General features: G+C 39.9%; 1 protein-coding gene across 1 annotated transcript in view; it reads left to right on the forward strand.

Annotated features, from left to right (window-relative positions):
• Window positions 1–8,020, forward strand: part of LOC137256078 (natural resistance-associated macrophage protein 2-like) — a 47,471-nt gene extending 39,451 nt beyond the window's left edge. Inside the window, exon 14 of the mRNA XM_067793772.1 lies at window positions 803–8,020. Coding sequence (XP_067649873.1) covers window positions 803–940 — 138 coding nt within the window. The 3' untranslated portion in view covers window positions 941–8,020. The remainder of the gene's footprint in view (window positions 1–802) is intronic.
• Window positions 8,021–15,044: the final 7,024 nt, after the last annotated feature.

The following is a 15,044-nucleotide window of genomic DNA, read 5'->3' on the forward strand; positions in this document are numbered from 1 at the left end:
GCCGCTTAAAACTAAGCTCACTCACCTAGAAGATTTCACTTTCAGTGTCTTCTCACAATTAAAAATTTTTCAAATGAAGTAGAGATCTGGATTCTTTAGTCAGTCTTTAGTGCATATCGCTCTAAGCCCAGGCAAATTTACCAGAATATCACACCCCATGTTCTAATGCTTGGTTTCTGCTGTGAAAAAAAGAACTTTCGGATATGCCATTTATTACTGCAGTAAACACTTTTTGACTTAAACATGATGAAATAAAATGTAAGATTACAATTTATATCATGGGCAGCAGGACACAAGATGGGTTCCATTGTTATTACATGAATGGTCAGATCTCCAAAATATACAGTATTATTTTGATATTTCTGATAGTGAGTGTGTTTAGTTTTATGGTGCATTCAGAAATTTTCAAGCTATATGGCAGCAGTCTGTAGATAAAAAAAGTCTGGACCGGAATATCCAGTAATCAACAACACGAACATCGATCTGTGCAGTTGGGAACCGATGACATGTGTCAACCAAGTCAGCGAGCCTGACTTCACGAGTTTTTTACAATGTGACATGACACTGCAGAGATACTGCTGATGGAAGAAAAAGTAAGAATCTAGAAAGCCAGAGCCTGACCATCCGATCCTGTTAACCACCTCTTAGGTCAAGCTTGGTTTACAGAAGATCTATTCTAACAGACCTTCATGGGTCCTTTCTGACGGTACCATATGGTTCTCCATTTCAACTTATGCAAGTTAAAAATTAATACAAAAAGATCAAGCTCAGTCTTGTTAAGGTTTCATTTTTATGTTACCAGATCTTTGGCTACAGGATTGTCCCAAGGACCAGCAGCCATCTCCAGCATGACACCATCGACGGTGAACCAGCAACTGAAATGGCTTCGGCAGCCAAAGATGAGCCCAATAAACAATCATATCGAAGCATCCCAGAATAACCATTTATAGCTTGTAGCTATGGGAATATAAGTTATTTAGTCTATACATATACTCCTCACAAAAAATTAAGCAACATGTATATTTTGTGTCCACACATTTTCATTTCATCAAGGCCCTTACAACTGAAGCAAGTCATACAAAGGTAAAGCATATTCACATAACCTCCATAAAGGTAAATCAAGCAATTACTAAATTACACATGATAAAAAACAATACTAGTGACAGAAACATGCAAAATGTGTTGCATAGGCAGATCAAAATCTGTAAAATTTCCCTTACTGTCAGTTGTGAGCAATATTGCTGTGTTCAGTAGCGTATGGCCTCCATTAGCTTGAATGCAAGCTTCTTCACATCTGGACATTGACCAGATGAGTATGTCCAATGTCTGTTGTGGAATGTTCTGCCACTCTCTCTGTAACGCCTGTTCAAGTTGACCAAGTGTCTGTCGTCGAACCTGTAGACCATACACATGCCATCCAAGGATGTCCCAAACATGCTAGGTGGGATTAAGGTCTGGAGACCTTGCAGGCCAATCGATATGTGTCATGTTGTTCTGGAGAACACCAGTGATAACTCTAGCTTGATATGGACAGGTGTTGTCATCCATGAAGATGGAGTTATGACCAGCTTGCTGTGCCCTTGGAATGATTACAGGGGTGACAATTTCATCCCTGTACCGCACACCTGTCATGGTACCACGTCTGATGACAACAAGGTCAGTTCTTCGCCCAACCCGAATGCCAGCCCAGATCATTAAATTTCCACCACTGTATTGATCATGTTCCGTGAGCGTACATTTGTCGTATCATTCAGCCCTCCTTCCCCACATGCGAACTCTGACATCGTTGATATCCAGGCAGTGCACCTCAGACTTTCAGCATGAAGTCTGTTCCTTACTGTCTGGCTAGAGACTCTGTTTCCTGCAACTCCCTGGAGATCATCCGAGAGAGATCTGACTGTCATGAATCTGTTTCTCCTGGCCAAGGTGCACAAATATCGGTCCTCACTTGGACAACCAATTGCATGGTCTCTCGGTCATCAATCCTGTTTGATGGTAACGAGACATTGCCTGGGAGAAGACGCTGCAATGAACATTAAAGTGATGTGCAACAGCACTCTGAGTCTGTCCATCCCTGTACCATTCCTACAATTTGAGCAACCTCAAGTGCAGTGAAGTGACGTCTAGCCATTCCTCAAATGTTTTTGAACCATTTGTTCTTGCTGGCAGTTTTGAAACAGAGTGCATGTGCGAAGTGTGGAGCACGTGAATGCCACACATTTTGCGCATGCATTTTGAGGGGGGTTGTGTTCATGTGTTGTTAACAATCCTGTTGGAAAAACCAACTTGGAAAAGACTTCAGGTGTAACGTTAGTAGGAAATTTTCTGGTCTGGATTATGTGTTCATGAGTAACCATCTCAACCAAAGAATATATTACACACTCAATAATACATGTTGCTCATTTTTTGTGTATATACTTAAGGAGTATATATACTTAAAAAGGTAGAACAAATGACATCCTCGAATATTATGATGCCATCCTTCTGGAATGCTGTGATGCCATCCTGGAATACTGAGATGTCATCCTTGAATGCTGTGATGACATCCTTGAACATAGTAATGTCATCCTTGAATGCTAAAATGTCATTTTAGAATACTGAATGTTGTGATGTCTTCCTTGAATGCTGTGATGACATCCTGGAATACTGAAATGTCATCTTGAATGCTGTGATGACATTCTGGAATAGTGTAGTCATTCTTGAGTGCTGTGATGTCATCTTGGAATACTGTAATGTCATCCTTGAATACCGTGACGACAACCTTGAATGCTGTGATGACATCCTTGAGTGCTGTGATGTCATCCTTGTATGGTAAGATATCATCTTTGAATACTGAATAGTGTGATGTCTTCCTTGATTGCTTTGATGACATCCTGGAATACTCAAATGTCATCCTTGAATGCTGTGATGACATCCTGGAATACTGTATTGTCATCCTGGAATGCTGTGACGATGTCCTTGAATGCTGAGATGCCTTGATTGTTGGGACATCATGGATGAAGTTACATGCTTTCTTGATCACTATACTCACAGAAAGACAACGTTATCAAATCAAATATTGTGTAGAAGTTAACCATGTTTTCCACCAATGAGATTGCAGAACATATTCCGATTTGTTTTACTGTGGACAGTGCAATGAGTAGATTTCTATGTAGACAAAGCAAATGGGAAGGTCTACATAATCCAACATATTGACGAAATTTGTTTTACTTAGTATTTCTGAGACAATAGAATCTGGGAATGGGTACCAGAATGGATCTTGGGAACCAGAATTGGTCTTTAGTACCAGAGTTGGTCATGGCACTAGAATGGGTCTTGAGTATCAGAATCAGACTTGGGTACAGTGGTTTACATTCTGGACTAAGTATGGAAACATTGCAATGAGTACATTAAGGATATAGTGTAAACTATGTTAAGATTAATTTTCTTTATTTTTGCTTGTGAAACAAGGCAAACAAGGATAAGTTGAGCTCTGACCTGACAGTTAACCCATAGTAGCATGTATGAGAGTCACCAGATTTCGGTGGTGAGCGAAGAGGACCCTGGTTGTCTGCAGTCAAGTATAGTGTATTACGGACTTGCTACACTGACCACGTGAGAGTCTTATGTGTATGTGCAGGTGGAATCAGTTTCATTTTCATGCACTGCACGTGCACTAGCCTACATTTGCTCTACCTTTGCTCCACCTTTCACAAACCATAAATGTGTTCTCTGTGCTGGTCCAACATGTCCTTGTATGCCAGTCGGACCTGCATCATTTCAGGTTGCCATTCTACACCAAAACTGCATTCAGTGATGTACTTGAAATACTGGTTATAGCAGTTTTTCAAACTGTTAACAATAATGTGTTCTTTTAAAAATACTACAGCGTGCGATACAAGTATCTATTTCTGGTATCCCCACGCAGAGTGCCTGTGATAGTGCTAAGATATTGGTTGGAGAGGCATGAAACATTACTTGCTCAATCCTTATCGCAGTTGAAATATACTGTACATCAAAAGAAATACAAATTTAGAAATGAAAGTTCGTAAAAGTAAGCACTCGTGTTTATGTTTCCTATTTATAATCTTGAGCAAGCAACAGTGGTGGGTTTCTTTTGTTGTTCAGTTTATTTTAATTCCTTTTATTTACATTGTATTTACCAATGAAGATTATTGACATTGGAGACTGTTGTCCATGGTTTTCTTCTGAACTCCTGTATGGCCCAAGAAAATATTGCTGAGTCATTTCACCAAACCACTGAAAAGGATGTGGTCACAACAAAGGCTTTATATATACTATATTACTCATTCCAAGAGACTGTCAGTGTATAATTTCTAAACTTATCCTATTTCATGGTTTTCTCCTTAACTTCATCACTGAGTGGAACCAGTGAGAACTTCCCTGAGATGGCTTCTCTTGTCCATATGCCTGGGTTGCCCAGGCTGATCTCCTTTTGATAATGATGATAATAACATATGGATGTTTATATAGCTCCAATATCCAGATGTGTCCTGCTCAAGGGCGCTTTTGTATGAGTCAGACAAGGAAAGAGTCCTTGGGAACTGTAAAATGATTTGAAAAAGAATGTTCTTAACATTCTCTTAAATGTCCATATTTCCTCTGCATTTTTAATGACCAGTGAGATGTTCCAAAACATAGGACCTGCTTTTGAAAAACATCTCCAAATGTCTTCCTATTCCTTCTATTCGCCTGAACTCCACATTGCTCGGGAGGACCCACTCCTTGGGAGCAACTGGGCCAAGTAGGCCAAGAGGTTCAGGAGAACCCATCACTATGCCAGTCTGATCCAGTCTCCCTTGTTCATTGCTATCTACAGTTGTCATTAGCCTATATAGTGTACACTGCCAGTGGCTTTTTTGACAAAGGGTAATCTGCAACCTGTCGTCTAACCGGGGGATGATCACTCTGAAGCAGTCACGTAGGTAGACAGGGGAGCGTGATGCATACTCAGCATGGGACTAGGAACCAGTCGTATAAGGAGAGGAGCCTGGGATTTATGGACAAGAGAGGCCTACAGGAAAGTTCTCATTTGTTCCACTCAGGGTGGAAACAAGAGAGACAAGTGCAAATTGTGAGATAGGATTAGTACATAAGTATGCAATTTATAGTTAAAATATCCAGTACTGTTCAGCTTGATGTATACTTGTCTGTCAATGGGTCTGCTGTTTATGAATGTACACAAAGAACTTGATTAAGCACTCCCACATTTTCAACACATGCATAAAACTTCTCGTGGTGACCACAATGGAAAAACATGAGTTTTTCTGACACATATAAACCTTTGAAAAAACAACACAATGACTTAAATCCATGTTAATCTTTAGATGATAATTGCTCATTTAAAAAAGTGAATTTCATGCTAAACCATGTCCCGGGAATATTTAATGTTGAATTCATTTATTGAATCTGAACATTCAGAATATCATTTTGCATGTCTTACATGATTCAAGGTCAGAACCAAGTGTAACCTCCATGTGACTTTATGACAGCCAGCACTCCTCCTCATACCCCCTGTAAGCCTCCTGATCCTCTGAAGGGTCAGTCTATGCTGTTCCACGTGTAGAGCAGCTGCCAATCAAACCAGGTTCTGTACAGGAGATTCCCTTTATTGCTGACACCAGCAAGTCATGCCCCAGATATGCTCTGAATTGTCAAGGTCATGTCTCATTCCATGGGGAGATACATCAGGGGTGCTTAACTAAGTTTTCTTTGTATGTTTTGCTTAATATTATGACAGCTTATAGTACTACCTCTGGGCCTAGATTTTCGAAGCTCTCTTAGCGCTGAGATAGTCGTAAGTTAATCTGTGGCACTTACGACTATCTTGGCTCTAAGACAGCTTTGAAAATCTAAGCCCTGGTTATGGATTGTCATTTGTAACACATGCACACACACATTTATGTCATTGCTTTCACATCAAGATGACATTACATTTATGAGAGGGTACACAAAGTACACAGACAACCAGTTGCCCAACTTCCATTTTTGTGGAAGCCATGGTGGCTGAGCAGGTTAAGCAGCTAACTTTGTATGGTGGCAATTAGGTGCCTGTCTCTGAGACTGTATGTTTGAATCCCAGATAGGACTTGATGGAACAAAATTATTAGAATTTGTACTTCGCAACTATGCAGTTAATAAGTTTGCATTGAAAAAGGGCAATCCTAAATATAACCTGTGTCTGTATCTGTTTCGGTTATTGTATTTTGAAATGTTCTATTAAGAAACTGAAACGACCATTGTTTTTAATATGTGAATGTTTTAAATGGTTGGTAACTCTGTATTGGCTTACTAGTATTGTGATGTTTCATTATCTGTGTTCATGATACACTGTTTAAAGCTCAGGTTTTTTAATGTCAAATCTTGGCAGGAGCAAACATTGTATAACGTAATGGGTTTACAGTGAGGCATGATAGCACTGTAATAAGTTATTACTAAATGTGGTTATGCACAATTTGATTTGTTAATCAAGACAGATCATTTACATGCTTTGATAAATAGAGATATGTTTTTCTTAAGAAACCTACTCATATTTCAATATTTCAACATTATTACTCACAGAGTTTGAACTCTATGAAGGAAAGAATTTGAATTTTAAATTAGTGCTCCAGAAATGTAATTTATATGATATTGTTATATTTTTTACTTATTGAATAGGTGAATTAGTCGGTTTTGACATCACCTAAATAGTGATTGTAAATATGTGAATATGTTGAATATGAAGTAAATAATTATTATTATTATATGTAATATAAGTAAATAAGTAAATTTTTTCTGACTATTCTAGTGCTTGGCACTGTACATGTTTCCGAAAATCTGTATCCTGAAAGCCCAGCGTATGTAATGTAGCTGTGTCAGCCAATCAGAACTTGTTAGATGAGTTCCAGTGTCAGTACACTGGAGGAAGAGCTGAAATAACATGTCCCCAGATTTATGGACTGGTTCTTTTGTTTATTGTGAGAAGGACCACACTGATGTCATGAATGGCAGGATTTTGTAAATATTTTACACATATATTTTATAGTTTATGTTGTTTATTTTTAATTATACTAACCAAGTTGTGGTGGAGGAATCATACTCACAGTTTATTGTGAAGTTGTTATATTATGTTGACATCATGTGTTTTGTGTTTTGTGATGATGATGAATTGAAAAGTGAATTTTAGCACAGCAGGAGTGAGTGAGTTTAGATTTACGCCGCACTCAGCAGTATTCCATATATATTATGGCGATCTGTAGAGAATCGAGTCTGCACCAGACAAGCCTGTGATCAACAGCAGGAATGTTGATCCACCCAATTGGGAACCGATCATGTGTCAAAGAAGTCAGGTAACCTGACCATCTGATTCCGTTAGTTAGACTGGGATACACATTTTACTAGTGTTTGTTAGACTTGGTATAGCAGTGTAACGAATAATACAGAGCCTAACTAAGCTTACTTAGACTGGGATACACAGACGCTTTGCTATGAACCAGTGTCTGTCATACAAAGTGTCACTTGTTTCAGACCTGCATAGTGTAGGCTTTCCTGCAACATTGAAAATACATGCGGTATTCTTGCCAGCAGTATCATGCCAAACTCAAGCCCTCGATGCAATACTTGGATGGAATACAACCAGTTTATTGTAAGCATCTAGTTCTTGAAAACAAATTACAGCCATTAGATGTACCTTGTTTTTGATATTTGTGACTAATAGCAAATTTTATATATCAGATTATTAATGTCAGAAGGATATGACTACACTGTGTAATGTCTGACAAGGATGTTCTGATTGTCCAGTTGCTACTAGATGTGGTGGACTTATAGAAGCTGTCATGCAGTAGTATTAAATATGGAAAGCAGATCCATTCACCTGTACACACGCATCCATACATCCATCCATCTGTCCAAACTGAAGTACATACTTACAAATCCATTATCCATGAATAAGCATGTCCATCCATCTATCCATGCAAACATGCAAACATGCACACAAACATGCATACGTTGTGTTATGGCAAACCAGTGCCTTGTCTGGAAATGTAACCTTTACACATATCAAACTATTTTCATATCCTGTATCAATCTTGGGGTATCTTATTTTGTGTCTTATGACATGATGCATTCCTTGTGCTTTCAGCCTGGTCATTTTTCATATTCGTAACTTAATGTACAAGAATGTTTATTTTGTACTCTTTACTTAAACGACACCATTTAAAAGCCAAATAATGTGTCTTCTTAATAAACCTGCCACAGTTTTCTTTTCATGTTCTTCGTGTCATCAGTCTATGATGAAAGGGTAAATATGCACGTCCATCCATCCATCCATCCATCCATCCATCCGTCGACACTCAAAGGACATAAACACCTTTTGACATCTCTCCATTTTAATCCTTTAAATTATTTCTGGGACATGATTGGTCGTTGTGTGCGAAAAGAGATCCTGTACGTGATATGGCCCAAATGGAAGCTGCTGTACCAGCGGACTGGCGTAGACTGACCCTTCAGAGGATCATTTGCCCATGCACTCAATGATTAGGCAACTTCCCACAACCCATCTCAGGGCATGCATCAGTGTTATTAACTTCTTGTGGTGAGTCTGACCACACCTGTGCCTTTGAGTCAGTGTTCCTCATCGAACAGCTCTGTTTCGCCAGCTGACTCGTACAGGCACCAGAATGGATTCACCAAACGGTGAACTGTTTCGTCTTAGGAAACCATCATGCCACATTAGATGGATTCACCACACCAAACCGTCTCAGCGCGCCGAACCATTTCACAACACCAAATAAATTCAACACTATGAGCCGAATGGATCACCACACCGAACCATTTCACTACATAGAATGGATTTACCAGGTCGAACAGTTTCGCCACGTCATACCGGGTCACATCAAATCAATATGGCTTCTGGTTCTAGAGATCAATCCCAGTCTCGTCTCGTCACTACATTATCTAGATCTCTGGACCGAACAACATATCACCTGACCGAACTGGATTACAGTACCGTTCCTTGTCTAAACTCACTGAGTCAGATCACAAAAACCGATCCAGATCGTCAAACCTATCCAGATCACTGATCCGAACCTTCGCATTTATGGAACTGTCAGAATTCGCCAAACAATCTGTTCCTCGGACTTTGCCTACCAAGTCAACTGATGCTCCGTATATAGCGAATTGGGCGAATCTCCTCTGTCATGGTTACTTGGCGCAGAAATGCCAGCCCTTACGCTTTGGACGTAATTATTACGGTTTTGACCAATATTTAATGCCATTACAAGTGAAAAAGGAAATTGTACTTTCTACAGGTTTTAGGAAAAAGAATAAAGCGGAAAAAATTTCATAAGGAAGTGTTTCTTAACACACTCGTGTAGGGATTAAGAAATGGCCTACCTCCGGTAGAAATCGCTTATTCTTATTATTCCAATTAATTCGTATGTAATTGAAGTATCTTGTGTCACCTGACCATTAATTATTTTGTGTGCATGGAGTTTCAGAATTATGGGTGACGTGTATGTCTTTCTATAATATTCCTTTTGTGAAAACGTACACTATAGTGAAGCGACCGGAAGACAAGTAATACACTTTGTGGGTCTACATTACACTTTCTGACGTCCAGTATTACGCGTAGGCCCAAGACAGGGTTGGTATTTCTGCTTGGCTCTAGAAGACATGACTTATCCCATCTGGTAACCATTTTCTGCTGGTTGATCAGGGGTATGACTATGTCACTAGTACACCTTTGCTGGGTTGCCGATGAGACGCGTCCACTACACAGGATGGTGACCCTCCAGACCAACTGCTCCTTGACTGCCACCATGGAAGGTTGCTTCAGGTGTTCCTATGCAGTCTTCTCTTCAGATAACCGTAGAGACCTGTCTGTCACAGATGTCCACAGACTACACTAATTCGGATCTCGACAGACTGCCTCAACAGACTTTGAGGCACAGTTTTGTACTTGCGGTGGAGAGGTGTTTGACATTCACGCTTACAGACCTCTACTCTACGGTGCAGTTACGTCAGTGAAGTGTGTCATTTCCGAATTCTTTGATTTCATTGCATTCGCCGGGCGCATCCTTTGACAAAGCTTATCTAAATGAGTGAGGGTCAATTTGATCTTGTGTCGGAACTGAATATTAAAGCTTAATTTCCGATTCAGTTTTCCTCTGACCCTCCACTTAATGGTGCCTTAGGGAGCTGTTTTGATCCATGGCCAGGCCCGATTATTAGTCGAAGACTTTGATAACAGTGGTACCTTGTAAATCTTGGCGAGGTGATGCCTACTTGCCGAGTTGCGTCCCTTGTCTTGTACGAAAGTTGCAGCTGAACACCACATCGCTTGGAGCACCAATCTCCCAGGGAGTCGTGTTTAATAAGTATAGGAGTTCCGGAGACCCCATCACTAACATAGGAGTTGCATGTAGTTGTAACAGTACACCCTTGTGCATCGCTATCTCCGGTTATTAGTCCACGGCTCTTATTTTGGTGTTCGCACCATACAAGGCACTGGGTAATCAGCGACCCGCAGTCCTGCTGTGGGAAAAGTGCTAAGCATGGGATAGGATAAGTTAAACAATTTGGTTAAATGTATATCAATATACTTATCCTATCTCATGAGATGATGCCCGCCCTGCCTTCCCACTACTCAGATTACAACGCTGTCTCCAAGAACGAGAATGATGAGCTAGAGGTAGTCAGGTGCGCAACATGACTTGATTAGGATTGTGGTAAGTTGCTGACAATTGGGAGAGTAGCATGGACTATGTGATCGAATGGGCAAGTGGGACATAAGGCCTAAGGCCTACAGTCGTTCCAAATGAGCTTGCAACTGTCATGATGAAATCAGTATGGATTCCAGTCATACGGGTCAGAAAAATCCACCACAAGATGTTTATGAAAACGTATCAATGCGAAAATATGTGGGTGCTTAATTAAGTTCATTGCAGATAAATAAGGTCAAAGTGACCTATTGTCAGATCATACACCGCCAAAATTAGACCAATAAAAGATGTAGCCTCTGACTCACATACGCTCAGAAGACGAATACTTGAGATATTGCCTACCATTCTGCAAAGAGATACTGGGCTAGTTCTGCAAGGTTGTTTGGAGGGGCGTGGTTGTTACGGGGTTTTGGTCAGCAAATCTCTCTTCTAGACGCCCATACACACGAGTTCTACCATAATTAAACTGTAGAGTAAACCTAGACTCGTCGGAGAAAAGAACTCCGTCCCAGTGAGCACGTTGCCAACGAACACGCCGTCTACACAAGTCACGCCATGTCCTGTGTCGATGAAGCAGTGGAGATGGTACTGTTGGTCGCCGTGTCTGATTGTTTCTCCTCAGACGGTTCCTGAAAGTCTGGTCAGATACCAGAATACCTGTGGCAGCTCTCATTTGGCCACGGAGTAACTCTACGATGTTTTTTTTTGTTTCCAAAAATGAACAATTTCGCAAATGCAGTTCATGATGAAACATGATCTTCTACAATCACAATGGTGGCGTTTCTGTGAAGCACTCGATGTTTGAGTGTGTTCGTTTTTTTAAAATCGCAAGCACATGGCTACCATCACCACCACGGTTATCTGCTGCCTTGAACCAGGCTCTGCAATGCTTTTGTCTAAAAAAAATCATACACGGTATATAAAATGTCATTCATATATAATGCAAGTAACCTCATCAATAACATCATATGATGATATCGCATGAGTCTTGCTTGTTTTGAGTAGTAATATATAGTTGGCACAATCGAGATATCTACTTGTTACGCATCAAATATCAAAGATATAGCAATAAAATTGAAAATGAAGGAAACCGTTCTTTGGAGAAAGCATCATAGCTATTGCTTCTTTTCATATACATATTTCATCAGTAAATATGCCCTATGACATCTTTGTGAAATTGTTCATTTTTGGTAAAAAGAATGTAGCCTCTGACTCACATACGCTCAGAAGACGAATACTTGAGATATTGCCTACCATTCTGCAAAGAGATACTGGGCTAGTTCTGCAAGGTTGTTTGGAGGGGCGTGGTTGTTACGGGGTTTTGGTCAGCAAATCTTTCTTCTAGACGCCCATACACACGAGTTCTACCATAATTAAACTGTAGAGTAAACCTAGACTCGTCGGAGAAAAGAACTCCGTCCCAGTGAGCACGTTGCCAACGAACACGCCGTCTACACAAGTCACGCCATGTCCTGTGTCGATGAAGCAGTGGAGATGGTACTGTTGGTCGCCGTGTCTGATTGTTTCTCCTCAGACGGTTCCTGAAAGTCTGGTCAGATACCAGAATACCTGTGGCAGCTCTCATTTGGCCACGGAGTAACTCTACGATGTTTTTTTTTGTTTCCAAAAATGAACAATTTCGCAAATGCAGTTCATGATGAAACATGATCTTCTACAGTCACAATGGTGGCGTTTCTGTGAAGCACTCGATGTTTGAGTGTGTTCGTTTTTTTAAAATCGCAAGCACATGGCTACCATCACCACCACGGTTATCTGCTGCCTTGAACCAGGCTCTGCAATGCTTTTGTCTAAAAAAAATCATACACGGTATATAAAATGTCATTCATATATAATGCAAGTAACCTCATCAATAACATCATATGATGATATCGCATGAGTCTTGCTTGTTTTGAGTAGTAATATATAGTTGGCACAATCGAGATATCTACTTGTTACGCATCAAATATCAAAGATATAGCAATAAAATTGAAAATGAAGGAAATCGTTCTTTGGAGAAAGCATCATAGCTATTGCTTCTTTTCATATACATATTTCATCAGTAAATATGCCCTATGACATCTTTGTGAAATTGTTCATTTTTGGTAAAAAGAATGTAGCCTCTGACTCACATACGCTCAGGAGACGAATACTTGAGATATTGCCTACCATTCTGCAAAGAGATACTGGGCTAGTTCTGCAAGGTTGTTTGGAGGAGCGTGGTTGTTACGGGGTTTTGGTCAGCAAATCTTTCTTCTAGACGCCCATACACACGAGTTCTACCATAATTAAACTGTAGAGTAAACCTAGACTCGTCGGAGAAAAGAACTCCGTCCCAGTGAGCACGTTGCCAACGAACACGCCGTCTACACAAGTCACGCCATGTCCTGTGTCGATGAAGCAGTGGAGATGGTACTGTTGGTCGCCGTGTCTGATTGTTTCTCCTCAGACGGTTCCTGAAAGTCTGGTCAGATACCAGAATACCTGTGGCAGCTCTCATTTGGCCACGGAGTAACTCTACGATGTTTTTTTTTGTTTCCAAAAATGAACAATTTCGCAAATGCAGTTCATGATGAAACATGATCTTCTACAGTCACAATGGTGGCGTTTCTGTGAAGCACTCGATGTTTGAGTGTGTTCGTTTTTTTAAAATCGCAAGCACATGGCTACCATCACCACCACGGTTATCTGCTGCCTTGAACCAGGCTCTGCAATGCTTTTGTCTAAAAAAAATCATACACGGTATATAAAATGTCATTCATATATAATGCAAGTAACCTCATCAATAACATCATATGATGATATCGCATGAGTCTTGCTTGTTTTGAGTAGTAATATATAGTTGGCACAATCGAGATATCTACTTGTTACGCATCAAATATCAAAGATATAGCAATAAAATTGAAAATGAAGGAAATCGTTCTTTGGAGAAAGCATCATAGCTATTGCTTCTTTTCATATACATATTTCATCAGTAAATATGCCCTATGACATCTTTGTGAAATTGTTCATTTTTGGTAAAGAGAATGTAGCCTCTGACTCACATACGCTCAGGAGACGAATACTTGAGATATTGCCTACCATTCTGCAAAGAGATACTGGGCTAGTTCTGCAAGGTTGTTTGGAGGGGCGTGGTTGTTACGGGGTTTTGGTCAGCAAATCTTTCTTCTAGACGCCCATACACACGAGTTCTACCATAATTAAACTGTAGAGTAAACCTAGACTCGTCGGAGAAAAGAACTCCGTCCCAGTGAGCACGTTGCCAACGAACACGCCGTCTACACAAGTCACGCCATGTCCTGTGTCGATGAAGCAGTGGAGATGGTACTGTTGGTCGCCGTGTCTGATTGTTTCTCCTCAGACGGTTCCTGAAAGTCTGGTCAGATACCAGAATACCTGTGGCAGCTCTCATTTGGCCACGGAGTAACTCTACGATGTTTTTTTTTGTTTCCAAAAATGAACAATTTCGCAAATGCAGTTCATGATGAAACATGATCTTCTACAGTCACAATGGTGGCGTTTCTGTGAAGCACTCGATGTTTGAGTGTGTTCGTTTTTTTAAAATCGCAAGCACATGGCTACCATCACCACCACGGTTATCTGCTGCCTTGAACCAGGCTCTGCAATGCTTTTGTCTAAAAAAAATCATACACGGTATATAAAATGTCATTCATATATAATGCAAGTAACCTCATCAATAACATCATATGATGATATCGCATGAGTCTTGCTTGTTTTGAGTAGTAATATATAGTTGGCACAATCGAGATATCTACTTGTTACGCATCAAATATCAAAGATATAGCAATAAAATTGAAAATGAAGGAAACCGTTCTTTGGGGAAAGCATCATAGCTATTGCTTCTTTTCATATACATATTTCATCAGTAAATATGCCCTATGACATCTTTGTGAAATTGTTCATTTTTGGTAAAAAGAATCAGCGTTCAAGCATGAAAATGGTCTTTGGAAGTGAAAATGATATCATAGTTGGTGAACCCAAGCAAAGAAGGAATTTTGTCAATTCGAAATCGTGTTTATATCTATTAATCCAATTTCGAACTTCATTCACAAATGGTTTCACCCCATCCCCAATCCACATGGCAAAGATGCTCATTCTTATCTTTACAGAAAGTACTAACTCCATTATCAACCAGTTCAACTGTAAAATTCGCATTGGAAGTCGAGCAGTTAAACATCTTGTTTTATTTCTTCTATGGAAACTAAATATCATTTTACATTCAAAATCAAGATTTTCAAACACATTGTCCCATTTAGTTCAGAAATGAACTTTACCATTAACTTTAAAACCGTTGAGCCAGCCTATCTTTTAATGTGATAATTCTCA

This window comes from Haliotis asinina, chromosome 11, assembly GCF_037392515.1.
Source record: "Haliotis asinina isolate JCU_RB_2024 chromosome 11, JCU_Hal_asi_v2, whole genome shotgun sequence".
In the NCBI taxonomy this organism is placed as follows: domain Eukaryota; kingdom Metazoa; phylum Mollusca; class Gastropoda; order Lepetellida; family Haliotidae; genus Haliotis; species Haliotis asinina.